Genomic DNA, 17,085 nt, shown 5'->3' on the forward strand with positions numbered 1-17,085 from the left:
TATTAGCGAGAGCAGCTGCGTATGGTACAATGCCAGCTGGTACAAAGATTTTGGAACAACACCACACCAGAATAATAATAATAATAAAGTATTAGGTAAGACTCTATGCAAGCATCAGACTCAGTTACACGGTGAATAAGTGCATTAGAATTGATTCAGATGATCATATAGTTCTGAACTGATGGTAGGCCAAATACATAGAGAAATGAATTTGAGGTTTGTAATGATTCAGACTTGCGGTTTGCACAGTGTTAAAGTGACAGCTATAAGCTTCTTTTAATTGTTAGCATTATTAACTGATCTTTTAAAATGCTTAATAAAACACATACTATTGTGTCAAATTGTATTTATGAATTTTATTATTATTATTTTTTAAAAATGTACAGGAAACTTTCAGAACAAAATTTATTTACAAAATTTCTTAATTACAAATCACAACATGGTCACTTACAATAAAACAAGCCAAACAAATAAACATAAAAAGTAAAAACAACAAGACAACAACAAACCATTAAAAACATTTCAGAGACTAAAGGCAATAAAATATCAATACTACAAATACACTACAAAGACTTCATTTTTATAATGTGGATTGGGTACCAACCCATTCACACACTACGGACAATTTGGAAATGCCAATCAGCCTATGACGCATGTCTTTGGACTGGGGGAGGAAAAACCAGAGTACCCAGAGGAAGCCCAAGAAGCACAGGGAGAACATGCAAGCTCTACACACACAGTGCAGGGATGGGACTCGAACCCCCAACCCCAGAGATACATTGCAAACATGATAACCACTAATTCACTGTGCCCACCCCCCCACGTTCGCCTCACACCTCCAGGGTTGGGGGTTCGATTCCCACCGTGGCCCTGTGTGTGCGGAGTTTGCATATTCTCCCCGTGCTGTGGGGTTTCCTCCGGGTACTCTGGTTTCCTCCCCTGATTTATACAGTAAATTCCTCCCCTGGTTTATACAATAAATATACAAAAAAAAAGCAAATGATTGTGCGTGTATGAAAGGTTTCATAAACTCCACTGTAAACGGTACACTAGGTTTGACTCGTCCTCCTTAGGCTGCACGTCCTTCAATTTTACTGTTGTTTTTACAAGAATACATCGACAGTTTCATCCAGAACAGCCTCCGAATTCTGTTGGGCTTCTGAACTGTTCCTGAGTCCATACCCAAAGTAAATTAAAAAACCTACAAGAAACATCAAGAAATGATAAGAGACCAGCGTAGCGTTAAACAGAAAAATCATCACTGACATTGTAGTCTACTGCAGCATGCTAGAGTAGTGGTGCATTCTTCAACTCTCATGTTAGTTGTGGCTCTCTCTGTTCTTTTTACAATTATCTTAACTGTTTTGTTTTTAATCAATCTTGCAGCACTTGTATTACTGTCAGCTCCTGTTACAAGTCTATGCTTGGACTGAATTCTGCCTCACTTGTAAGTAGGTTTGAATAATAGACTATGAATAAATGTAAATCACTAGCACTGACAATTATCACAATACTTCAAGGTAAAGAATTTAGTGAACGCTCATATCATGTGTAGTTCTATTCCATGTCAAAATATCTTCACTTTAAGTGCTAGAAAAATGCTTGCTTATCTTACCAATAACCATCCATAATGCGAAACGGATCCATGTTGGTCCATCCATCTGCATCATGAGGTAAATGTTAACAAAAACACTGACTAAAGGCAAGATGGGAAGCATAGGCACCTGGAATGAAAGAGGAGATCATTAAAGGTGAATGCATGAAAAAGGAGGGACTAATAGCAGAACTGATCATTTTGTACTGTGCAGTCAGATCACTATAGAAAGAAAGGTACCGAAGAATGTATGCGTACCTTGAAGCTGATGGCCTCGTTGCTCTGGGGCTGTCTCCAGATGATGACAATGCAGATGGCGGAGATTATGCTAAGCAGAGATACTACAGTGACCCATACAGCCTGCCCCTCTATGATGTTCTCAAACCATACTGCCAACACTAAACACAGTATAGTGAAAAGCACACCTAAACATAGAGAGAGAGAGAGAAAGAGAGAGAGAGAGAGTGTCTCAGAAAATATCCTTATTTTTTCATCAAACATTGCCTCAATCCTATAAAGTAGGGATCTGATGACGAATAACAGTTTCAGGTTGTTACAATAATGAAAGACATTATGTATGGCAGCCTGAGAAACCCCTTCACATCATGAAATTTCTAATAAAATTTTTTACCTCTGCATTTGTTAAACCAGTTCCTTACCCTTACATGATCTTTGCTGGAAAATAGCCTAGCCAAGAAATTAGATGTAAATAAAAAAGCATTTCCATGTTATTTTGGCAAAGTATTATAATAGTTGTTGACATTTTATATTATTAAATATATTTATGGTTTCTAAGTTGCTATGTCAATGTTATAGGCATATTGGCCAGTTCTCATTTTTCTTTTGTTGCCACAGTGACATCCTCCACACATATGATGCTGACTGACTCAACTGAGATTTTTCAAGACACAGCTTGTATTAAAGCTCAACACGTTCATGCCTCTGATGTTTTGCATAATTTGTGCACAACAGCTTGCAGAGACATGGCTTGATTACTGAGAGGATTTTGCATCGGCTCTAATGTTGGTATCATATCAAAAATGGGGGGAAAAAAGTGATATTGATACATTGGTAAATTCAAGACAGTCATACAGTCATCCAGAAAGTCTAAAAGACTACGTTGGGATTTTACATAAATATATATCCTCTGCTAAGCTTGAGGGCACAGTGATGAAATACAAGCATGAGCTTGTTGCAAATACTTTTTTAGTTTTGCGCAACTGAACATTTTTTTTTAAAACATACTTTTTTCCATTGAGAAAAACTAAAAAGAACTGCGTGAAACAAGTTATATGCATTCTAGCTATATGAACCCTAAAAGAACATTATCAATAAGTTTTTGGTTTTTAAGATGATATTTTATTTATTTATTTTTACTATTTGATGGAGCTCAGTCAGAATGTTCAAATGTTCGTCACTCTGTTGTGGCCACAAGCCCTGATTATTGTTCGCATCTCTCTGGTTAGTTGCACTACAGACTGGACTCTTGCTGTTTTGTCAGCACATTCATTGTATTTATACTTCTTAGTTAGCATGTTGTCTTCACAATCCCTTGCAATGTGCCATAAATTTTTACCATATGAAAAAAGCCTACATTTTGTCTGGAGAAATATTCTCCAATTACATACAGTCCTGGCTGCCTTGAGTTACAAAGCTCAGTGTGAGTGTCTAAATACCCAACAATAAAGAATATCCCCATGCAACAAAACACAAGAAAGGTGTTAGTTACTGATAAACAGAGCTTGTCAGTGAAGGAACTCTTACAGACAACAGCTGTGGTGACATAGACGATGAGGCCTGAGATCTTGGTGGGTGACTCAGAGCTGGGCAGCAGCAGATGTCTGGGAGAAAACGTCTCATCAAGCAGCTTTTTCTCCAGATTCTTCATATTCTCTCTTTCTGTGAGTGTGTGCAGCTCCACTTTCTTTTTTTCAGCGCTGGAATTCAGGCTGCCTGGCTGGTACCTACAAATACAATGATAAACATAAATCATGCAGTAGTAATGATGTCCCATTGACATTTCTTTAATCATACCAAAACAGCTCAAATAAAAGTGAGAATTTGTTAAGCGATAAAATTGGTCAGAAAATACCGTTCTTAATTTTCTAATAATGACTGATAATAAGATCAGTCATTTGGACCAATAGCCCCAAACTGAGTTGAAACCATTGGGTACACCCACCAGTGCCTTTCTTTGTATGTGTATTTGTATGTGCCGTGTGAAAGTGCACATACCGGAGGATGAGCACACACACTGCCACTAGTGTGTAAGCCAGCAAGGTCCCAATGGACATCAGATCCACCAAGGCAGCCAGATCAAACAAGAAGGCCATCAGAGCTACACAGAGGAAACAGCGCATAGAAGTTCATTCAGCAAGAAGAAAATAAAGTTGTAATCTGTGAGAATACAAAGATTTCGGAAGTACAAGTAGGCTTGTGTGATATAATGATTTTATCATCACTACATGATATTATATTGGCACAATGTCCAGTGATGTTTATGCAGTGTTTCGACTAGTACTTTCCTGCTCAACACTGAGCAGCACTGACAGTGAAAATGTTGGCCATGTGGACATTAGAAACCCAATTTGTATAAAACGGTTATGTTAGGGTTTGAAATTATTGCAATATTTAAAAACATAAAATTGTGAGAAGGGAAAAATCAATATCACATAAGCCTAATCCTAATCTGAATAGCACTCCAGCTCTACCTGCTATGATGCCAGACACAATGGTGGCAAGCATGGGGGTCTTCGTTTTCTTGTGCATACGGGACAGGAAACGGAACAGCAGTCCGTCTTCAGCCATGGCAAAGATTACACGGGGCATGGGGAACATAGAGCCCAACAAGCTAGAGCCAGGCAACAATAACACTAATTAACATGCAAATCTTAACAGGAAAACAAAACAAAACCCCTACTTTCATGCCACAGAAATGGAAAAAAAAATCAGTCAATAAATAAGTAAATAAGAAAATGAAAAAAAAAAAAGGATGCAGAGATAATTAGCGAATTCATATCATTGCTTTAACTCTTACATTCTTTTCAGTTTAGGAAGGACCCATGGGGGGGTGGGGGGGGGGGTGCTGTATTAAAAGTAATTTTTACATTTTCTTGGCTTAAATCCTTTAAATCAAGAGATTATATTCAAGTGGCTTCTGAATATTTTTTAGACCCGAGAGTAAAAAAAGGGAGAAATTAAATGGGACTCTTAGTTTCACTCACACCTGCCATCAGCAAGTTAAGTTTTGTACTGTTTCCACTTCTAGTAAGTGAAATAATGATAAGATATATTGGGTATTCTAAAATAAACTGCATACATTTATTGTGATAAAGTCAGAACAGATGGGTCAACAGGACGTTCATTGCCAAGTAGTGAAAAGAACGTGAGGGTTAACGTTAAAAATACACACACCTGGTGGAAAGGGCGCAGAGGGAGCCTACAGCCACTATGTAGCGGGCAGGCATCCAGCTCACATAGGTAAAGGCTTCAGGCAATGGGCTCTTAACGTTTAGAAGGTAGTAAGGCATCATCAGAGTGAGAGCTGCAGACACTCCAAAGTAAGCAACGAAGCAGATGAGCAGTGCAGCAACTATGCTTATTGGAATCGAACGCTGGGGGTTTTTGGCTTCTTCACCTATGTAAAGGGGAAAGTAAACCAGTTATTTGACATGATTTACAAATCAAAAGGCTACATGTTACACTAGAAGTGGTATGTGACCTACTTGTGGTGGCAATGCAGTCAAAACCCACAAATGCATAGAAGCAAGTGGCTGCACCTGACAAAATCCCAGAAATGCCAAATGGTGCAAAACCCCCTGTGCCAAAGTCCGTTCCACTGAAAAACACAAGATACATGCATACATACGTTAATTCTGTAATGGAGTTAAAACATGAAAAACAATCTATAAAGATATATTGCACAGTTGTTACAACGTAATGAAGGCTGTAATGTATGTACACACATTGCTTATTAATCAAAAAGTCATAGCTTTTCAGAATTTGTGTTCTATAACAATATCCATGTTGTCCAAGTCCAGACTCATAGTTGATATAGGATGTGCATGTGTAGCCACCGCATTTCATGATGCACAATCAACACTTCTTGAAAACAACACGTTCCGCCACCTCCTACACATCAGAGGTGAGGTTTATTGACTCACTTGGGTACTGCAGGACTTTTGTTGCTTTTGATGTCGTCCTCTGTGATGTTCCAGTTGGCAATGTCACCCTTCACAAAGCCAGCAATGATGACAAAACCCAACACCAACAGGTTGATGCCTGTGAAGATCTTGTTCACCAGGGCTGACTCACTCACGCCAAATGCCAAGAGGCCTGCAGAGTGGGAGGTGAGAATTACTGCCATTGCTGTCTTTTAGCACAGGCATGGTACAGACTCTTCATCACTAACAACCAAAGTTGTGCTTTAGTACGTATCACTTCAAGATGGTATTTGAATGTGACTGTCAACTTTTGCATGCTATAGACTATACCCATTGCATAAATATACAAAATATTATTAGTATCAAGTTGTAGCTGATGTCAGTTTATTAACTTGTACTCAATATCATACATCATCTGAACTGCATCAGCATTTGTTTCTCTTTTGGAGCAGAGCGATAAAAAGAAGTCATTTCAGAAGCTGAAAAGACTTAATAATCTGAAGTGGCATTAGGAAAATGGACTCACAAGAAAGCAGAACGACAAGACAAAGGGCAAACACATCCGGATATCTCGCCAGCACGTTCCCAGTGTCCGGAAGAGACATGTATTCACTGAAAAAGCTTGAGATCTTATTATACACCAGGGTGTCGAAAGTGGAGCTCCAGGCTCGGGCCACACTGGCTGTGCCTAAAGAATAAAGCAAAAAGAAAGCACTTGAATGCAGTGTTACCTCACCACACCCTCAGGACCATCACAAACAGACGAACACTTCACATGTTTTAAGTTATTTCAGACTGATTATAACAAGTTATAGTGTTTTGCCTTATTTATAAGCTCTCATGGGCTGACAGCTAATTCATCTATTAGTATTCAACAGTGGCAAATCCAAACATAACAAGTGTTACCAAGCTTGTTTTAATGTCAAGTGGTCACTTTAAGTAAGAGTTAATTGCATGTGTTCCTTCATTCCCAGATGCACCAACTCCATTTATTGGAAGATATTCCACCCACTCACCTATTACATAGGATAGAATGAGGTTCCATCCAGTGATGAACGCCCAGACTTCACCCACTGTCACATAGCTGTAGAGGTAGGCGGAGCCTGTTTTTGGGACGCGTGCACCGAATTCAGCGTAACATAGACCAGCAAGCACAGAGGACAGAGCTGCAATCAGGAAGCAAATCACGATGGCTGGGCCAGCTTTCTCCCGAGCCACTTCTCCAGCTAGAATATACACTCCAGCCCCTAATGTGGCTCCAACACCCAGAGCAATGAGGTCCAGAGTAGACAGACAGCGAGCAAAGCGAGTATCCATATTAGTGGTGTCCAGCACACGTCTACGCACCAGCATCTTCCCAAATCTAATCAACTGTGAGTGCATCATGGTGCCAAATCAATCACAGGTGGTGGCAGCAAAGAGGAAGAATGTTGAAGAAAATACTGGAAAGAAGATAAGAAACAAGCATTAGTGGGTTGAATACTTATTGAATTGTTCAAAATCTGGCTCAGATGTTGTTGTTTGTATATAAAGAATTGAATGCTCTAAATGTGCTAATGGATCCTGGAACAGCGGTGTGACAATGTAATGTTTTACGTAATCACACATCAGCTCTAAATCCCAGATAGACAGAAACTGAGTAAAAAAAGTTTTTTTTAAATAAAATTCTGAAGAAACATCTATGCATTTGTTATCACTGGGTTTACATAGGTAAAAACACTATACATGTAAGGGTTCTTTGGTTGTCTTTCTTGAGAAAGCAATGTATATACAACCCTATGACAGAGTGGTTCCTTATCAGAAAGATGAAGTAGAACCCTTTTAGGCAGGTAAAAACGTTTAAGGATCCATTTATAGGTTAGCTGAGTCCCTTTAATACAGAGCCATATTTTATGTTTTGACTCCAATTATCTTTGCACTCTTAAAAAAAACTTTTCTATTAGCTATTTGTCTATATTTGCTTTCACCAAACCAATTTTTTAGACAATATTCAAATGAATTAAACTATTTATTCAAACCTAAGGCACCAATTTATTATTATTTTTTTTTTTATAAAACCATACAAACACACAAGTGTACAAATGTGGACACATGCACAAACACACCAACTATACTGTGTCTCTCAGAGATTCATTTCAATTTTTAATATTTACTACTGAACTTCTGTATTTTTTCATTGAATTTCACAATAATATTGACATGACACAAAAGACTTCATTTAACCAGAGACCAATAAATAATAAACCACATTAGATCAACATCAAGTTTTTGGCCTACATTTTTTTTTCCACTGTGTAACCTGTGGCAATTTGTCTTTCTGCTGTCTGTTGGCTTAAGATAAAACCTCTAAGCAAAACAAACACAAAACTAATGTCAATAAACTTTACAAATATTAATATTCCACTGGTATTAGTTGTGTGCATCACCACACACACACACACACACACACACACACACACACACACACACACACACACACAGACAATGCCTCTAATCAGAGAACAAAAAAAACCCTCCAGGCAGTTAATGGTTGGGACATGTGGGCATGCTGACCATGTCTGTTTAGGCTAACTCGTTTAGGGAATAGCTTAGGAAAATGTCAAATTTTTTTTTTTACTATTGCTATGGTGAGGAAAAAGAATGGAGTTTCATTATTGAGCACTGAAAAAGGGGAAATTAGTGCTTATACTGAAGGAAAAAAAATGCCAAAAGCAACCATTTAACCTATGTAAACTGAGAATAGAACACTGAGGAGGAAGAAATTAAGAGATTCCTTTAAACTAGAATATGAGGAAATCAAGGAAGCAAATCACAAAGGAATGCCAAAAATAGAAATCGGAAGACAGAAAACGTGGCAAAGATGTGTCTGGCCTGAGGGAATAAGTCTAGCCAAGTAATTCATCGCTCATTACATTTTTAATTTGATCCCATGTGAATGAATAATGATGCGAGGAAGGCTAACAGTACATCAGTAGATTAACCTGAATTAACCAGCAGATTAATCAGACAGATTGCACATAAGTTTCCATTTTACGGAACTTATTTGGAGTCAGATTCCTGTCTTGCGCAGCAACCATGCATGTTTGTTCAAGCACTATCTGGCAATTATAAACCTAATGGGACAGGAATAAACCAGGACAAGCTGGTTTAGATGTTGCACCATGCTTTGCGCTGAAGGAAATGAGTTACACTGAGATCATTTCAACATCATCTCATTTGGTAATCACATACAAGTAGCACGAGATATGCCAAAATCTAGTTGAAAATGTGTGCATTCTATGACTAATAATAAAGACAGCAAAATGTTTCGTTTCAAAATAATCAAGAAGGTCAAATACATGACAGAGATTTAGTCAGGAACATAGTGAAAGAATACTGACTACTGAAAAACTCACTTTATTTACTAGACCTATACTGAATTTATATTTAGTACACCTACTAACATCAGCTTCCTCAACCATAAAAGAACATCTGTTTATAGTATAAATCTTGTAGTGTTAAAGGCGGAAGTAACAGAAAACCGCAATATGTAGAGTTGTGGCATACCTGTAAGTTCCAACAAATACCACGTTTCTTCTACTGAGAAGAAACCGTACAAGCTTAAAGGAAGTTGTTTCCACAACGAATTTAACAAGACTCACTGCCAATTTTACAGTAAATAAGCATATCAATGTCCCATATAAGGAGCCTCTTAAGTAGAGAGAGCTGTATAAAAATACACGATGTGTCACGACCAGAATGCGATCAACTTTCATGTCATATTCGATACTCCTTTGTACGAAAAAACCTGCAAATGACAAGTCCCATAAATAGATCTCTCTCAACAGATTCCAGCTATGGGAGTAAAAAAAAACCTCTATCTCTGCCTGGATGAAAAGCCATCCCATGTCACCTTTTGCTCCGTATCAAGAACGTTATTTTATTTTATAGCAGGGATAATGGATCTTAGGACAGAGTGTGATACGCCTGCTCTGCGTCCTTCAGAAGGCCACAGTGACAACATGTTACAAAATCCATGATATAATGTCATTTAACCCCTGAGGTCATTTGAGCCAGGACAAAAAATGCTGGTGCAAACTAAGCAATCCTACAAGTTTGCTGTCTTAGTGTAAAAGCAGCATGTTTTAAGAACAGCAACAAAAAAACACAAAATTCTTGCCGTCTAATAAGCACGGCAAATTTACACTTAACCGGAACAGGAACTCCACCTTTCAACCCACTTCTGATGTAACACTATAGTTAGGTTTCATCATAAGCAAGAAATGGGGTTTTGAATCTTAAAGAGCTGTTTCGGAGAGAATTGGTTGGCACATTCACAGAATAATAATAATGAGATATTGTATCAAAAAGATAACACTGCAGGCCACAGGCATGCTGGTCTCGGTCGTGAAGATGCATCAGAGTGCTGGGTTCTGGCTGGGGTGCCCTACAGTCCTACTCTGATTCCATCCCGAATGGTGGCCCGTCCCCGTATCTCCTTGGTATGCCTCCTGCCTTTGTTTATTTATTTAATTTTATTTTTCATTATTTATTTATTTTATTCACCGTAGTTTATTATATTATATACACACATATCCCCCCCCCCCTACTCTTTATTCTACAGCTTGCCTTACATCTATATTTACATACATTCTGAATAGAGATGTACAGCACAACACAACCTCACACAATGCAATACCTGGTTTGTTCTGTATTTATGTTGTTGTACTCACATACTTTGTTCTAATAATAATAATAATAACAATAATAATAATAATAATAATAATAATTTAAAAATAATAATAATTTTAAGTTTCAATTGGAAAAATAAAACACTGTCAGATTTTTTTCTTTTCTTTTCTTTTAAAGTTAATCAAATGTCCTTAAGGCCACTCTGGCTGCATGTCCACAACATGTAATGTATTGTAGAAGTACACAAATGGAGGTAAAAAATATGATCAAGTACTTGTTACTAGTAATAATAAGCAATATTTAATCACAAATAATGGTATGATGTTTTAAAACTAGCTCTGAGAAAACAAACACGCAGGCCACAATGTAAACCTGTGTAAAATACTGTCTAGTGCTTTGGTCCACGTGTTCAACCACATTAGCTGCATCATAAATCATAGACACAGAGATTCTGAAAGAATCATCATCTTGAAAGACGAGACAGGACTTTATAAACAGAATAAACTCAACAAGAACAATCATAACAACAAAGTCATTGCGATGCTATAACACAGCAACATATAGTCTATTCGTTGGTGTGAATGTAATGAATACCGTCTCAGACTAACTCGGATGATGTCAGTGAAGCATCTCTTGGTTTCATTCATTTGCGCAGGAAAAAAAAGAATAAACAGCCTCTAAACCCTCACCTGGAACAAAAAAAAATCCCCCCTAATATCTCTACATATATACTACCAGATTCTACACATCGTTTGTTTCTGGACTAGTTTGTCACCAGATTACGGACTAATGAGATGAAGTCGTGGTCACATCACTGCACTCTCAGAGCATTTTGGATGAGAAAAAAAACAACACCATTATTCAAAATGATTCATTTTGTCAGCTCTTGTCCTTAACTAGTCTACTAGCAACTAACCCGCCTTTTTCTAACCCTACTTGAGACCTAAGTGAATAGCTAAATGCCAAAGTATTTGCGAGATCAAAGTTATGACGTGTTAAATATGAGAAATGATAGAACATAATTACCTGCGTGTGTGTGCCAGAGACAGTGTGTGTGGATTTACAGTCCAGATCCGTCCAGACAGAGAAGAAGAAGAAGAAGAAGAAGAAGAAGAACAGAGATGTGTTTCGTATAAGCGCCTGACGATTGTGAATCGGAGAAAGGAAACATTTGAACCAAAGGAAATCCATATAAGGGAAAAAACGCGGGCGGTTTATTCAGGTGACGTTTTTAATACGTCATGGGGCGGTATGTTCCAGTGGTTTCACGCACGACTAGATCAATCAACGCAGTTCATTACAAATTATATAAAAATCTGATTATACAGACAGAAATACATCTGATACATTTGCCTGTAAATAGATTATTGGTATTTTTTTAATAATCAGATTATTGTATGTGGTTGATGAAGCTGATGACGTCACTGAGAACTTCAGAGTTAGGAGGTGGCAATGCATTGTAAAAAGTATCTCTGTTAACACCTATATCTTTTACTCTACTTTTTTAATTTACTCTGATCGCCTATGGTTTAACCCTGGTAGCTCGGCCACCACTGAAAATGTCTGCTGTGTGTGAACAGTGAGAAAATCGAAATACTGCTGAAGCTGAATGAAGAAAAGACACTCACTTTTGTGTGTTTTTGTGTGTGCATGCTTGTATAGTATTGCCTCTGCTTCTGTTGGGAAATCTGCAGAGCTGGAATGGTACTTTAAAAAGATAAGTAAGAGATTTTCAGATCACACATCAGAATAGGGGGGAAATGTGATCTCAGGGACTAACTGTGGAAGGGTTGTTGGTGCCAGGGAGGCGATTGTGAGTTGTGAGGGAAATTACTAATTTTTATTTTGTAATAGTTTTTTTCTTGTTCTTTTTCTGTTCATCTGAGGATAACGCCTAAGAAGGCCATGTCATGTGACTTAGATTAGTACAGAATGTTTATCTGCTTACAGAGACACAAACATGTTCTTCCGTTTAAGGTTCGTCTGCACATCTTCTAAGACCCCTAAAACAAAGCCTGTTTGAATTGCCTGAAACTGCTTCTTATCGGTACACAGAAGTGTGTCATGCTCTGCGTTTCATATATATAGTAGTGGTTCAGCACAAACGCTTTAGAGCGCTCTCATTATTCTATCCTTTTTTATTCTATCCTGTATTAACCATCTTTCTGTAAAACCTTTTTTACCTTCAGGGGACTAGTCTGCAAGTGTTGTCTAATTTCTACGACAATTTGGCGTCTCCTGGATCGGCTGCGCGAGTCTTTTCAGCTTTTCTGGACAACAAGCAAAAGCGGAGGACGCTCATGGAAAAGTTTCACCCTAAAGTCCCTGTTGACACGAAGGCGATTTGTCCTTTGTTGTGAAGAGCAAAAGACTGATGCAGCCTTACCACTGATTGGTAGGAATCATCAAGAAATTTGAATTTTATGAAGTCATTGTGTATTGCTGTCTCTATGGAAGGGAGTCAAGAATTTAGAATTAGAATTTTATGAAATGGTGTATTGCTGTCTCTATCTGCATATACACAACCACACACAACACATGACACACTACAACCCGACACATCAACACACCAATCCCATGCGACTCCACAATAGACGGTCTTAAGTGGTATCTAGTAGCCTGCGAAATCACGGACATGTAGTTTTTGGAGAAAATGTTGACGATACGGAAACTGTACTCTTAGGAGACTGAACTTCATTAGTGTGTACTATATAGCCACGTGACCAGGACAGAGGTTAGATGATGTGACTTTGCTACCTCACCTCTTACGCCCCAAAGCTCCCTGACCGCAGACTACTGTTGCAGACTAGACACAAATCATTAGATGTTGACCTGCACATCCACTCATACATACAAACCTATTCCTAATCGTGCACCCTTCTCCTGGTATAGGTGGTATCTGTTAGTATGCCCTGTCATAGAAATAAACTCACAAATCACTGGGACCGTTCCCGACAACACTGGGGGTCCGGGGGTACACCCTTAAGCTGGAAAGATAAACCAAAGCACGATATTGGAGTTTATTGGGTGGAAGCCTTAATGATCAATCCCCCCAATCACATCGTTGTGGCAGAAAGAGTACATGACGCACACACTTATACCCAAATTTGGTATTTAGCTGATTGTGGTGACGGGACTAAGTGCCTAAAGCGACGTGATTTCTATAGGTCCCGCATAAGCCTTCGAAGTTCTTTAGTAGCATAATTTTACGAAGTCATAGAGTATTGCAGTCTGTATGGAAGGGAGTCAATGATAAAAGAAACGCGTGTATTACATTGAGAGAAGTATTACATGGAGCGTTTTCTTATAACAAGAACTTCGCCTCTGTGACGGCAGAGAGATTGGTGTTTCTTAGATCACAGCTTCAAAACTAAGATATATACCGACGGGTATATATATATATATATATATATATATATATATATATATATATATATATATATATATATATATATATATATATGGAGAGAGATAATAACGGTAAAAATATTTGCTAACGGAAAGAGTCCGGTTCAAGCAATAAATAAGTTAAGAGAGTACTTCTTAAGAAGCGCAAGAGGCGCACTATTTTTGCAGCAAGTTATTATCAAGTGGCATGCCCCATTGACTCATTCCATCATATCAGCGGTACATGATATAAAAATATAAAAAATAAAATAATTATTTAAAAAAAAAAAAAAAAGAAGGGAAGAGAAAACTGTAAGTCCTACCAAATTGCTGTATGTGGACTCACCCTCACGTAAACTCTTTTACATTCTTAAGGTTTGCTCTATTGAGCCTATAGGTTATATGATTAATTGAATGTCTAGAGATTTAGCACACATTTTGAGCCTTTTCTGTCTGTGCACGAGAATGCATATTCACTTGATTTTCATAGCAGGTTAAACTATTCTATCCTGCTTTATTCTATCCTGTATTAACCATCTTTCTGTAATAAAGCTTTTTACCTTCAGAAGACGAGTCTGCGAGTGTTGTCTAATTTCCACGACAGAGTACAGTACTGTGCAAAAGTTTTAGGCACATGCAAAGAAATACTGTAGAGCAAAGATGCCTTAAAAATAATGAAATTATTAAAATACAGTAAAGAGCAGTAAACAGATGAAATGAAACAAAGTCAATATTTGGTGTGGCAAAAAAATAAATAAAAATGGTAGTCTCTGCAGTTTTATAAGGAAATGAGCTGTAAGTTGTATTGAACATCTTGCGGAACCAGCCACGGTTCTTCTGGAGACTTTGACTGTTGTACTTGTTTCTTATTTTTGCAGCAAAACCCAGCAGCCTTCATTGTGTTTTTGTTTGAAAAGTGCTCTCTTATGTAATATGCTGCTTTCTTTACTGAAACATTTTTCTCTAACATTTCATTTTGTGCTAGAAAACTAATGTTTGGTAGAAAACTAATATTCACACTGGCCCTTTGCGGATAATCTTGGACACTACTGATCTAGATAATCATTGCAAGACCATGATAGTCATTGCAAGCATGATTCTACAAATGGTTTAGCCACTTTACTGCATCTCCTTCCATCAGCGTGCCAATGACACGCAACTCTATTTCTCACTTGCACCAGATGCCCACAAGTCGACAAGTACCCTTGTAAACTACACAAAGAGCATAAACTTGTGGATGTCACAGAACTTTCTGCAGCTAAATAAAGATTTGACGGGTACTTATTATGGGAAATGATGCACAGAGAAAGTCTTGTCTCTCAAGGCAAATGACTGGGTTAAGAATTTAGGGATAGTGTTTGACAGTGATCTCAGTTTAAAAAAAAACATATTAGCACTGTCTGTAAAACAGCATATTATCACCTTCATAACATCTCTAAAGTACGTGATATTTTCTCCCCCACAGACAGTGAGAAACTCATATATGCATTTGTTACATCTAGACTCGAATACTGCAATTGGTTGGCTTCCCAAAGAGCTCCATTAAATACAAAGAGTTCAAAATGCAGCTGTAACAATGCTGACACATACTAGACTGAAATATCTGGCTACCTGTGTCTTACAGAATTGATTTTAAAATCCTGTTATTAATTCTCAAATGTCTTTGTTGTAGTACCCCTACATACCTTTGTAATATGATCACTAAATATACTCCTGCTAGATCACATAGGTCAACCAACCAACTGCAACCTGCTTGTTGTACCCAAACGCGACAGCCTTTAATCACTATGGTTCTAAACTGTGGAACTCTCTCCCTGTGATAAGAGTTTTGTTTACTCAAGCCTACCCTGACTAGATTCTGTTCTACTACTTCGCAGTCATAAATATCTTTTTTCTCCCTCTCTCCTTTCGCCGAGCCCCACATGAATTTATGGAGATACTAGAGATCCAGATCCTTTCTGCCTCTGGATGGAGCTCAAATCTTCTCTAATTCCAGACTGCTGGGACTATGGCTGCTCCTAAGGCCATACAGACTTCATATAAATCCATAATGAACTTTTTCACACTATCTGTTGTTACCCAGATGAGGATGGGTTCCCTTCTGAGTCGGGTTCCTCTCAAGGTTTCTTCCTCTTAAAACATCTTAGGGAGTTTTTCCTTGCCACCGTCGCCACTCAGTGGCTTGCTCAGTTGGGATAAATTCGCACCTTTAATATCTGTATACCATGTTGATATTTCTGTAAAGCTGCTTTGAGACAATGTCTATTGTAAAAATCGCTATACAAATAAAATTGAATTGAATTGAATTGAATTGAATTGATAACCTATGTGCAGTTGATTCAATTAGCACTTTTAAAAAGAATCTCAAAGCACATTTGTTCACTGGGGCCTTTCCTCAAGCCAGTTAATTTTCCATACTTGATTTTATTTGTATTATTTTATTTATTCTATTTTATTTGCTTAGCCTTTTATTTCTTTTATGTATTTAATTTTATTTCTTACTACTGATTTTATTTTCCTGTGTCTACTGTATGTCTTATGTAAAGCACTTTGTAAACATTGTTTTTAAAAACTGCTATATAAGCTTTACATACTTACTTACGGGGCGCACGGTGGCTTAGCATGGTTAGCACGTTCGCCTCACACCTCCAGGGTCCGGGGTTCGATTCCGGCCGGGGCCATGTGTGTGCGGAGTTTGCATGTTCTCCCCGTGCTGTGGGGGTTTCCTCCGGGTACTCCGGTTTTCTCCCCCAGTCCAAAGACATGCATGGTAGGCTGATTGGCATGTCTAAAGTGTCCGTAGTGTATGAATGGGTGTGTGAGTGTGTATGTGAGTGTGCCCTGCGATGGACTGGCACCCTGTCCATTGTGTACCCTGCCTTGTGCCCAATGCTTCCTCGGATAGGCTCCAGGTTCCCCCGCGACCCTGAAGAAGGAGCAAGCGGTAGAAGATGGATGGATGGATACTTACTTACTGTATATCCAACCAAAAGAATATGTGTTAGGAAAAATAACATCACTCAGACTTGGAAAGTTCCACTGGTTTGCTTTGGTTGACGATGGGAACATAAGATAAGAATGTATAAGAATAAGAATACAGTATATGAATACAGTATATAATACAGAGGAGGAAAGAAATGCAAAGCATATTTGCATTTGCCCACAGGTACATAATGGGTGACAATGTCATCAAATTTATGAATAGTTGCAAAGGACCTTTGACAGATCTACTGACAGTTTAATGGTTGACTATTCACAGAAAACCAGTCA

At 38.1% G+C, this 17,085-nt stretch overlaps 1 protein-coding gene and 1 long non-coding RNA gene across 6 annotated transcripts; one reads left to right on the forward strand and one right to left on the reverse strand.

The window, feature by feature from the left end:
- Positions 1-391: 391 nt before the first annotated feature.
- On the reverse strand, positions 392-12,750 carry slc7a3b (solute carrier family 7 member 3b). Of its 4 annotated transcripts, XM_053630777.1 has the most exons (15): positions 12,612-12,737; positions 12,377-12,431; positions 12,057-12,135; positions 11,455-11,568; positions 6,774-7,199; positions 6,284-6,445; positions 5,758-5,929; positions 5,320-5,432; positions 5,009-5,231; positions 4,306-4,445; positions 3,830-3,932; positions 3,359-3,558; positions 1,853-2,019; positions 1,616-1,724; positions 392-1,201 (listed from the first exon to the last, which is right to left on the reverse strand). In XM_053630777.1, the coding sequence occupies exons 5-15, from the start codon at positions 7,141-7,143 to the stop codon at positions 1,104-1,106; spliced, it is 1,857 nt and encodes a 618-aa protein (XP_053486752.1). In that variant the 5' UTR covers positions 7,144-7,199; positions 11,455-11,568; positions 12,057-12,135; positions 12,377-12,431; positions 12,612-12,737; the 3' UTR covers positions 392-1,103. The 4 variants fall into 4 exon arrangements, with proteins under 4 accessions (XP_053486752.1, XP_053486753.1, XP_053486754.1 ...); XM_053630778.1 differs by lacking the exon at positions 12,377-12,431 and having other exon boundaries at positions 12,612-12,750; XM_053630780.1 differs by lacking the exons at positions 392-1,201; positions 1,616-1,724 and adding an exon at positions 2,226-2,281 and having other exon boundaries at positions 1,887-2,019.
- On the forward strand, positions 12,160-16,174 carry LOC128611358 (uncharacterized). 2 transcript variants are annotated; one of them, XR_008386553.1, is made up of 3 exons: positions 12,160-12,485; positions 12,618-12,823; positions 15,732-16,174. It is a non-coding gene; the product is annotated as an uncharacterized LOC128611358 (long non-coding RNA). The 2 variants fall into 2 exon arrangements; XR_008386552.1 differs by having other exon boundaries at positions 12,160-12,405; positions 15,732-16,172.
- Positions 16,175-17,085: the final 911 nt, after the last annotated feature.

This window comes from Ictalurus furcatus, chromosome 8, assembly GCF_023375685.1.
Source record: "Ictalurus furcatus strain D&B chromosome 8, Billie_1.0, whole genome shotgun sequence".
NCBI classification, from domain to species: Eukaryota; Metazoa; Chordata; class Actinopteri; order Siluriformes; family Ictaluridae; genus Ictalurus; species Ictalurus furcatus.

What these genes read in the sequence shown, in the direction of transcription:
- slc7a3b (XM_053630779.1), bottom strand. Translation starts at nt 7,143, where the DNA reads ATGATGCACTCACAGTTGATTAGATTTGGGAAGATGCTGGTGCGTAGA. An exon ending in CTCTGCGCCCTTTCCACCAG is followed by an intron (nt 4,446 to 5,008) that starts GTGTGTGTATTT and finishes GCCTGGCTCTAG; the next exon opens with CTTGTTGGGCTCTATGTTCC. An exon ending in CGCATTATGGATGGTTATTG is followed by an intron (nt 1,202 to 1,615) that starts GTAAGATAAGCA and finishes TGTTTCTTGTAG; the next exon opens with GTTTTTTAATTTACTTTGGG.